Source organism: Rhineura floridana, chromosome 8 (genome assembly GCF_030035675.1).
Source record: "Rhineura floridana isolate rRhiFlo1 chromosome 8, rRhiFlo1.hap2, whole genome shotgun sequence".
NCBI classification, from domain to species: Eukaryota; Metazoa; Chordata; class Lepidosauria; order Squamata; family Rhineuridae; genus Rhineura; species Rhineura floridana.
In genome coordinates this window covers 123,574,050-123,584,769 of record NC_084487.1, presented here as the reverse complement: position 1 = coordinate 123,584,769, position 10,720 = coordinate 123,574,050, and the positions used below count along the sequence as shown (strand labels likewise).

General features: G+C 37.9%; 1 protein-coding gene across 1 annotated transcript in view; it reads right to left on the bottom strand.

Moving 5' to 3' along the window:
• Positions 1–1,751: 1,751 nt before the first annotated feature.
• The window catches only part of PCLO (piccolo presynaptic cytomatrix protein), a 394,902-nt gene continuing 385,933 nt past the window's right edge, over positions 1,752–10,720 (bottom strand). The window contains exons 24-25 of the mRNA XM_061582318.1: positions 9,405–9,550; positions 1,752–3,046 (exon numbers count right to left, since the gene is read on the bottom strand). Coding sequence (XP_061438302.1) covers positions 2,906–3,046; positions 9,405–9,550 — 287 coding nt within the window. The 3' untranslated portion in view covers positions 1,752–2,905. The remainder of the gene's footprint in view (positions 3,047–9,404; positions 9,551–10,720) is intronic.

Here is a 10,720-nt window from a genome sequence, read left to right as displayed (position 1 = left end):
ACATTTAAGCATTTCTGCCTGACAAGAAGAAACAAAAAAGGAGATCTTTTTCAAAAAATAAAGCAGGAAAACAAATACGTTGAAATATTTATACATTTTCTTAAACACCCAAAGTCCCTGTGAGATTTTTTCCTTTAAAAAAATAATTGCCACAAGAAGGGTTTTGTTACCTTCATTCATAAAAAGAAACCTGCATTTAAACGTGATTCATCATTGCATAGAATGATTCCAGTACAACCCAGACATTTGGTCAAAAAAAACCTTGGCACAGTTTGGAGGCATCTTGTAGTCTCAGTACTGATGCAAACATGGCTTAGCAGATGGAACACACTTTCACTAGCTCTTTGTGATATATGATACAATGAAAAGAGATTCTGACCCTACTGAGGTTGAACATGCCATTGCAAATAGAAGCTGCCTTTCCTAACAAGCACAAATTCCCACAAACATCATACATTCATTTGCACATTTGTGTTGTAGCTAGCATGGTTCCAAAGAATTAGGACACTATTGTTCTGCCATGGAACTGATGCCTGGTGGCTGAAGGAGTTGGTGAATGAGGGGCAGTTGAAACCACAACAGCTACTGTGAAAAACTGTATAAATAATTGCAAATAAGTATCTACTATTAACGTGAAGCTGTCCCCTTGCTCCTGAATTTGTCACCCAATCCACACAACAGCATGTGGCAACAGCAATCTTGCTTTATCAATTAATAGTGATAATTACAGGATTACTAGCAAGCCTTCCTCTTGCTGTTTCTGGAAATCTCCATGGCAACCATTGTAAGATTCACTGTCTTTGTTGTAAATCTTAGCAAGAACAAAATTGCCAGCCATTCACACAAAACTGCACATCTCGCCATTATCATTATCATCCTTTAAAAAAAAAAACACCTCTGCTTAGTCATTGAAACTGGCTGTTTCAGAAAATACAGATCCAGACCTGATGTGAGATTTTTTTCATGTGCTTTGACTTTGAGTAACGTAGATGTGGTATGAAGTAGCATACAATTTTCACATGACACAGCATATTGATTGGAGGGCAGTATTATTGTTCCCAAGAATTGGACTGAAATTGATATCATTTCTGGAAGACGGAGAGAATCAAATCTGAGTAAGAACAACTAATTATGCTCATATGCTCTCCCTCCTCCCAATTATACATTTTACAGTAGGGATAAAAGGAAATAATCATTTCTTTGACTTCCTTGTTTTGTTTCATTTTCCAATGAAAAAGTTATGCAGATGAGCACTGCTTTGTTTAGAATCAGATACTTGTTTAGCCATTTCTGCTTCAAGGAATAGTTTGGCAAAGTGTAATTGATTGATTGATTTGATTTGTATCCTGCCCCTCTGTAGGAGCCCAGGGTGGCAATTATGTGCCCATTTTCTATTACCAAGAATATAAAGCCAATCAACACAATAAGGGTCTTACTGTGTATCCATTTTTGTTTTAGAAAGCCCATGAAAATGGAAATGGACTGCCTTCATGTCGATTCCAACTTATGATGACACTATGAATAGGATTTTCATGATAAGTGGTATTCAGAGGTGGTTTACCATTGCCTTGCTCTGAGGCTGAGAGGCAGTGACCGGCTCAAGGTCACCCAGTGAGCTTCATGGCTGTGTGAGGATTCGAACCGGGGTCTCCGGGGTCATAGTCCAACACCTTAACCACTAGCCCACAAAACCCATAGGGAAGCCATAAACTTAGTTTTATTTTTCATGCCTTTTAGAAAGCTTGTGGCACATGGCAGTGAATGTTGCAGGGTTAGAAATCACTGGGAATGGATACTTAATTTTATACACAAAGTTTGATCTTAAAATGCAAAGTCTTTCTTTCAGTGATGTTATCTTCCTAAGTGGAATCCTGCTTGTGAACAGAATGTATGCTATTTCATGTGGATGAGGTTAGTAATATATAATCACATAAATGGTATAACTTGTTCTAACATGTGGACTACTTCATACTAGACTGAAACATCAACCTTATGACGTTCACAAAAGTAAGACAGACTGAAGCAACAATAATCATTGAAGTGCTCAAAAGCCCTTAGAATCAATTTCATTCTGGTAAACTACTGAAAATAGTAGTTTATGGTAGGCTGAACTGCATTTTCTTCCACATAATAAATATAATTTCTCTTTTCATGATATGGTCCCAATTGCCCTCAAATTCTTTTACCCTTCCAAACTGACAATTATTTGTGTGTTTTCCGTACTTCCAACATGGTAATTCTACATGACTAACATGGGAAAACACAGGATATCATTCTCAATTTATACTGCAAAGCATATAATTAGCAAAGAAAAAAATAACATGAAAGAGAAACATTGTCACCATTTAAATAAAATAAAATATCCTGACATTTGCCTCCTTGGGCATCATCTCATTTTAGTAAATATATTCTGAGATGCAGAAGAACATGGTAGAATCTTCTGATAAGTGAGACCTGGAAAGGCAGTCACCTTGGTGCTTTTGCATAACACGATCTCCTATCTGATTGCACTGTGAGCCAGATTGCTCTCTCAGAGACTCTGCTTACGGCTACACCCTAATTCTGTGCATTAACACCAGCCTTCAATTGCATGGGTGTTATTCTTTTTTTTCATAGCCACAAAGATTCTAACATCACAGAATCCTCACATAAGTCTTCTTTTTCAAGCAGACTTGTTTTAATTTCTGGGCCTAAGGTGGGTGGTTTATTTTGCTTTGCTGTTTTGTTTTTAAAAAACACAGCAAAACAAGTTGACTAGCCCTCATGAAAGTGTGCTAAGTAGCCCAGTACTTGCTCCTCCTACTTCATATTCTGAAAGCCTAGCTAAACACAATATCAAAGTAGAGTCTTGGAATCACACAAGCAGAGTTTGCAAAGGCTCGCTGCCCCAAGAAGAAATTCTTCCTCAATGTGTTTGTGTTGAGCTGACCAAAAGTTTGTGCCAGTTTACTATCCTTTTCCTGAGGTCCACTTTGTCAAGCCAGATATATGCCTCACCAATCAAGGTCTTCTTCATAAACTTTCCTCCATTAGAAACAAGGAGTATCTGGGAAAAGAATAGAGGGTTAGAAAAATGTTTTCTGCTATGTTAAGAAGATCTAAATACCAATCAATCAATCAATCGTTTATTTTACAATCATAGACCCGTGTTGCAAAAACAAGCTACAAATTAAAATATTGTACTATGTTATTGAAAAAATTAGATTTTACAAGTTGTCAGAAACCAATCTTTTATGTATGGATTGTGCTATATACAAGAATTTTGCTACTTGTTCAGTTTTATCTTTAAGATTATCTGTTAGAAGAAATTTTGTTGTCCATTCTATATTTCTACCGGGAAATCTGGCAATAAGTGGCTCAATAAATTTTTTCCTTATCTCCAAGTACAATTCACATTCCAAAAGTACATGTCCAATGGTTTCAGGCAAGTTCGCCTTATATATACAGTAACGATTTTCCAGAGGAATACCATAGAAGCGACCCGACAACATTGCAGAGGGCAAACAGTTAAATCTAGCCCAAGAAAACAAGAATCTATAATGCGGGAAACTCAACTCTTCTATATATGCTGCATGATAAGGAAAACGAAAACTTAAACCAAAATAAAGAGGGGAGCTAGAGGAGTGTGCCTTAGACATTAAGTACTGGCGATCTAGGTCCTTTATCCACTGGTCAATATTTTGTTTGGCTATCCTGGAGTCCCAGGTAGCCAAAAGTTCTTTAGACAGGCCTAGGTAATTTAATTTTTCATCAAAGATTTTAGACCAAGAACTTTTAAAAGGATCTTTCCAAATTAAATGAGCATAACCCAGAGAGGGTTCTGAGTAAGCCATCTTGATCCAGAATCTGAAAGCTTGTAACCATGCCGTGCACTCAACTGAGGAAATTCCGGCCTCAAGACAAAGACCTGCTGGGGAGGCACATCGAGGCAAACCAAAAATAGCCCTCAAGAAACCTGAGAGCACCGATTCAACTTTTGCATTAAAATTGGTTATCCATATTGGGGAACCATACAAAAGTTGCGGGAGTAGCTTGACTCTTAGAATTTTTAGTGCAGCAGGAATATAGCGACCTCCCCTAGTGTAAAAAAATCTGATGATAGCTTTCAAGGTATTTTGTGCTGCCAAGATTGCAGCCCCTATGTGGGAAGACCATGAAAGAGAGGAACAAAAGCCTGTTTTTGTTGGGAGGACTGGATCTCATTAATTTATGAGAGAAGGTTCAGCCAGCAATGCCGGAGGACGTCCATCACGCTCTAGCTGAATAAATGACACGTTTATCTTTTCTTTAAAGAAGAACGGACTTAAACAAGCAAGCACCCTTCTTTCTACATTTTTTTTTATTTGGTTAATCGTTGCTGCAAAAAGAGATTTGTCAATGAATCAGCTATAAAGATCTTCTGGGTGAGTTAAAAATTTTCTCCTTTATTCACGAAACTAAGGAGGAGAAAAATTGAAAAAAGCCTATCTTAGTTTTTATTGCAAAAAGCTGGCCTGGAGGTGCATTTTGAAGATATAAACGGAGGAGGGATTTCTATTTCGAGGAGGGAAAAAAATAAATAAATAAATTTGATTTATGAACTTTGGAGCATTATACGTTTGGGATTATTTTCTTTTTGGTCTATTTCTTTTTGACGAATCTGCTTGTTCACAATGCCACTAACCCTTTTGAAGCTGGGAACTGGATTTGTTTAGTATTCCTGAACATGAGAGATAAGGCAGGCTGTACTGTCTACATTGTGACTTCATCGAGCCTGGAATATTAACCCAATTGTGACTGAAATAATTTTTGTTTCTGTGGTTCTAAGAATGGCAATCAGGAAAGGGGCTGAGACCATGGAAGAAATCATGTTTCAGAAAATAATGGATGAGATTGAGATAACGAAACAAATCTGGAGACAGGGTAGACAGAAGATGAAAAATGAATTTAGCAAAATGACGCAGGAGTTTAAAGAAATAGTGGATTCTGTGAGAGAGGAGGCTCTGGAGACTGGAACAAATGTAGTATTGGAAAAAGATCTGGAGTCTATGGATACAAGAAACAAAGCTTACTGCTTGGAACTTAATGTCGTCTCTGAAGAAATTAATGAAGATAATAGAGATAAAGTTATCAATGCCTTGGATAATTTTTTGGACTGGAATGATGTGATGGAGTTTGACATAGAAAAAATCTATGGAATTGGCTACAGATATGGGACAATGGAAAAATTCTTAAGAGATGAGCTAGTGCATTTTGTAAAAAAGAAGAGCAGAGATGTGACTTTACAACAATATCTCAGCAACATATTCAGAATTGATGGCAAGAAAAGATTTGTGATGAGGGAGATTCCCATCAGACTCTTATTATATGACTATGGCTATGACAGCAAGATTAATATGGGATACTGATAATGGAAGAATGGATACTGAAAATACTGGACTGAACAAGACTATTGAAGATGGAAGATGGAATCAATATTGATATTGGAAGAATGGCTATTGAAATCATTGGATCAAACTGGTTTGACGAGATGGATTAATCTATATGTTTATTTGGACTATGGCTATGATAACAAGATTATTATGGGATACTGATAATGGAAGAATGGCTATTGAAATTATTGGACTTAACAGGATTATCGATAATGGAAGAATGGTTACTGAAATTATTGGACTTAACAGGATTATTGAAGATGGAAGATGGAATTAATATTGATAATGGAAAAATGGGTATTGAAATTATTGGACCTAGTGGATTTGAATGAGATGGATTGGTCGACATGTTTATCTGGAGAAAAATTGAAAGATATATCTTTCAAGGAATTGAAATCTCTCTTTGACTTTTTGTGGGAAGAATAAAGTAATGTTTATGAGATTTGATGAATAGTTAAGATAGCTACTGGAGGAAAGTGATTTTATAACATAATTTAGGAGACAGGATTGTTATATATTGTAGACTTATAGCTGATCTGCGATAAATTGGAAGTCAACATTTTATTTTATTGTTTAATAATTTTTGTTTTGTTTTGTTTTGTTTTTTGTCTTTAAAAATTTGAATAAAAATTAATGAAAAAAAGAAAGAAAGAGAGGAACAGAAAGAAATTCCAAGATATTTAAATTTCTTTACTTGTTCAATTTTTTGGCCTTTAAGTTTCCAATTAAGTTTTGTTAACCTATGGGAAAAGATCATTATTTTAGATTTTGTGAAATTTATGTTAAGAAGGTTTTTTTCGCAATAACTTGTGAATACATGAAGAAGGCGCTTTAATCCAATTTCTGAGAAGGACAACAAGGCCGTGTCATCCGCATATAGCAGAATGGGACATCTTACATTTGCAATTTTTGGCGAGTGGAATTTGTTTGAGCAGCAGTTTGAACTTAAGACATTAATAAAAAGATTGAATAAAGTGGGGGCCAAAACACACCCCTGTCTAACTCCAATGTCTACTGGAATAGAGTGCGTCAGGTCGCCATTTAACCCGTGATGGACCCGAATTGATGTAGATTGATACAGCCTACTAATTAAAAATAAAAGGCATTTGTCTATTGAGGTTTTGCTTAATTTGGCCCATAGCAGATCTCTCGGGACTGTATCAAATGCCGTCTTAAGATCCATGAAGGCTACAAATAGGCCCCTCTTTTTTCCACTCATATATTTTTCTGCCAGATACCTTAGTATTAGGCAGTGATCGATGGTAGATCTATTTTTGCAGAAGCCAGCCTGTTCTTGTCCCAAAATTTTTTCTTCTTCTAACCAGGATTGTAATCTGGAATTTAAATGGCTTGCATAGGTTTTGCCCACAACTGAAAGAAGGCTGATGGGCCTATAATTTTCCGGGTCACCTCTATCACCCTTTTTGTAGAATGGAATAACCACCGCCTCTAACCAAGAGACGGGAATTTTTCCAGATAAATTTATGAGAGTGAAAAGAGAGGCTAACAACGGTGCCCACCATGCTATATTGATTTTTAGCATTTCTGATATTATCGAGTCGGACCCTGGGGCCTTTCCATTTTTAAGAGTATTTATTAGGACGGAAACCTCTGTTTGTGTCACTGGTGGCCATTTTGGTAAAATGTTTAGATCGAGAGAAAAAGAAGACCAGCAAGAATTATCATTTCTTGCAAACTGTCGTGAAAAATGGTTCTCCCAAATATCAGAGGGGATGGTACATTGCACGGGTACGGCTGTACCAAGGGCGTTTGTGACTAGTGCCCAAAAGAGTTTTGAGTCGTTATGTAGAGAAGCGTTGATTAATAGCAACCAATCTTTCCGAAGTGCTTGTTTCTTTTTATAATTAAGTAATTGTTTATAACTTTTTTTGGCTAAATAATATTCAGAGGGAAGAACTTTTTCTTTGGTTTTCCGATAGTTTAAGTAAATATTTTTTAAATGATGTTTGGACTTCCTACATTCCTTATCAAACCAGCTTGGATATCTGTTGGTTTTTTGACGAGGATGATTTGGTACTTTTAAAATCTCAACTAGAGCAGAGGACAAGGAGGAATATTCAAATAAAACTTCCAGAATCTCCTTTGACTCAGTTATGCAAGATTTGAAAAGAAGACCTCTCGGTGAAGTTAGAAATTTTTCCAATTTAGCCATGGTATATTTGTTCCAACTGACTCTCCTATAAATACAGTTGGATGATATATTGGTTTGCAAATGGTTTATGGTCAGACAATTTCTCCTATCTATAGAGAGCTCGAATATTAAAGGGAGATGGTCGCTTTCTAGCCTATCTCCGACTAAGAAGTTTTGAATATGTGTGAATAAAGGAAGAGATATCAACACATAATCCACCACACTGCTGCCATGCCCTGAAATGAAAGTGAACTCTGCAAGAGGATCTACTTCTTTATGTCTCAGAAAGATCTAAATGCTTGGAACATGGTTCTGAAAGGTTTTACCAATCCAACACTTATTGTGGCTGCATATTCCATGGGACAATGAATAGCCATGGGGAAATTGTCTATCTCCTTGAAATCTCCTGACAAGTTTCCAAGGAACCCCAGGATTCTCCAGAATGTAGCTTGAAATCTACTGCCTTACAGAATAGGAAAGAATAATTTTGCCAATATGCATATAATCTATTGGAATGTGTGTCTGTTATATTCTCTTTGTATGTATGTACTCACCTTCTCTAGTTAACTAAGTAAAGGTGAAGTGGTATTTGTTATGTTACATTTATCTCTCCGTCCTGATCAGCTAAATTTGACTTTTTTAAGCTGCATACTACGTTAGGGTTGCCCAGAGCCTGTCATGACTAAGCAGGAATGGGAACCTGAGTTGCCCATAGTCAAGAAAAAGCCCTTCATTAGACGACCACAACTGGGCTTTGTGGTGTTGATGGAACAATTACCCTTCCTTGTTCCAGGTTATGGGGAATATCCTGCCATGGGCTTCAGTTTCGAAAATCATAACAGTTAATTTATTCTCTCTGCAAATTCTACTTACAGTCCACACTACCTTTTGATATTTAAAGCAGCTGATATTTTGCCAAGGTAAGAATGTTCTGTACATTGAAGAATAGTGTCCTGGGTTAAACAGGATGATTGCTGACTTATAGGAGAAAAAAAATCCAGACCTGTGTAGGTTCCACTCAACGAGTGTTATATTTAAACTGGGTCATGCAACATTAGCTTGGCAGTGCAGGATTAACTTAGGCCATGGATCCCTGGTGTCCTAATGCTCTCTGCATTGTTGTCAGTAATCCAGTTTAAACATGACATCAATCAGACAGACCAAATGAATAAGGGTTTCTTACACGCACAGAGACAGGTTTCAATCAAGGCTTTGACTGATGAAGAGACAAAACCCAGACCCAATTATTCTAGGTTTCCATCTACAAGCCCAGTCTTTCTCTGAAGTCCTAAAGCACCGTAACAGAAAAAGTCAACAGAAGAGAGATAACTATGTTGCTTACTTTGCAATGTTCTTAGCTAAGGATGATCTGCAGGAAAACTGTAAACAATCTCCCACCTTTGAAAAACATCACTGAAGGCTGTAATTGGGACTGCAAGAACAGAGTAAAAAGGCTGCTTGACCTTTTCACTTCCTGCCATTTTCTAGTTAGAATGCCCCTTCAGCTCTTTCCCCTTGTATAAACATGTGATTCTCCTCGTGGAATAAGCTCTGTGGGAAAAGGATCTTCGCAAACATGATTTTGAGCAGACAAGCAGTGGAAAGGCAAAGGGTTAAGCACCCTCCTGCTGCCTTTCTCTGGTGAAACTGGCAGTCTCAGGCAGCTGCTTTTCAGAAAAACAAACACAACAACACTGGGAGTGTTAAAATATAAAACTGTTATACTTTAACATCTAGTTTGTTCCTCAGCAAATAGCAAATAATTTGTGTTATGTACATAAGAGAAAAAATGCTTAACACAGAAAGCATAACATTCAGTTTGCATTAAGATGGATGGTTACCTGGAGAGAATGTCCAGTGGGACTCAAACTGAATCGAAATGTTTCATTGAATGAAGGTTCTCGGTCATGTCTGCATACTCTTGTTTTCTTCTTAATTACTCGCTTTTGAGTTGCAAGGTTGACAACATACAGCTTCACATACAGATCTGTTAAAATAAGCAGTTCAACCTATCATACAGAAACCTGTTAGGTACCTTTGCTGTTAACTAGTTTAGCATAAAATTAGTTTATGAATACTTAGTTCAATCCCTTTATACAAGGTAATTCCAGCAGAGTTGATGTAGCACTTTTCATTTTAGAACCCCGAAAACAAAATCTGTCTTGGTGAGTACAGAAATTCATCAAATGAAATTGTTTAGAAATCTTGCATGTAAGAGATGAAGCTGAGATGAGGAAAACCATGTATTTTTCAGAAAACAAAATAAATTAGAGGTACTTCAACCTGAAACAAAGATTCCACAGAAATTTACTCTATGCTATTCTAATTTTATTTGGCTTACACTATCTTGGGAAGGAGAAGCTTTCCTGCCATAAAGAAGTTTGCCACCCTTGACCTGGAACACTTTTAAGTGTGGAGAGGAGTGAGACTTGAAAGTTTGGATTTTTAAACCCAGGGCCGGTTCTAAAGGGCAGCAAGGCACTGGCCTGAAGGCCCCTGGAGCTAGGGGCCCCCCTCAGTTGCCCCTCTGCTCCCCTTCCACAATCCACGCCCCCATGCCCCCCACCTACCTGTCCTGTCTTTTACCATTGCCCTTAATGAAGATGGCGGCCTCGGTTTCCCTAAGGTACTGAAGCCCCTGCCGCCATCTTAGTTGATGGCAGAGATGTGTGTGCATAGCACGCACGCATGCCATCAACAAAGATGGCAGCGGAGATGTCATCCCCTTAGGGAAACCGTGGCTACCATCTTCATTAAGGACAATGGTAAAAGACAGGAGACAGGTAGGTGGGGGAACATGGGGGGCCGCGTGCATGCATGCACATGCACGTATGTGTGCACATGCCGGGGCCCAGGGCAAGCTGATGCCCAAGGGCCCCAGCATGCCTGGAGCCGGCCCTGTTGAGACCTATAAGAAATGAATCACTATTTACAGCCCAATGACAGCAGCCCTGTAATGCCTCATTTCCTAAGCAGGTCTAACAATGTAAAAAGCCAGATGGCTGAATATACAGGAACAGTGCCTATTGCCTGCATTAGGCAACACTTTTCTCATCCCCTTCAGAAAGGGCTGTAACTCAGCCACATCCACGCATACATTTAAAGCATATTTAAAGTGCATGGCTTCCTCCAAAGAATCTTGGGAACTGTAGATTTT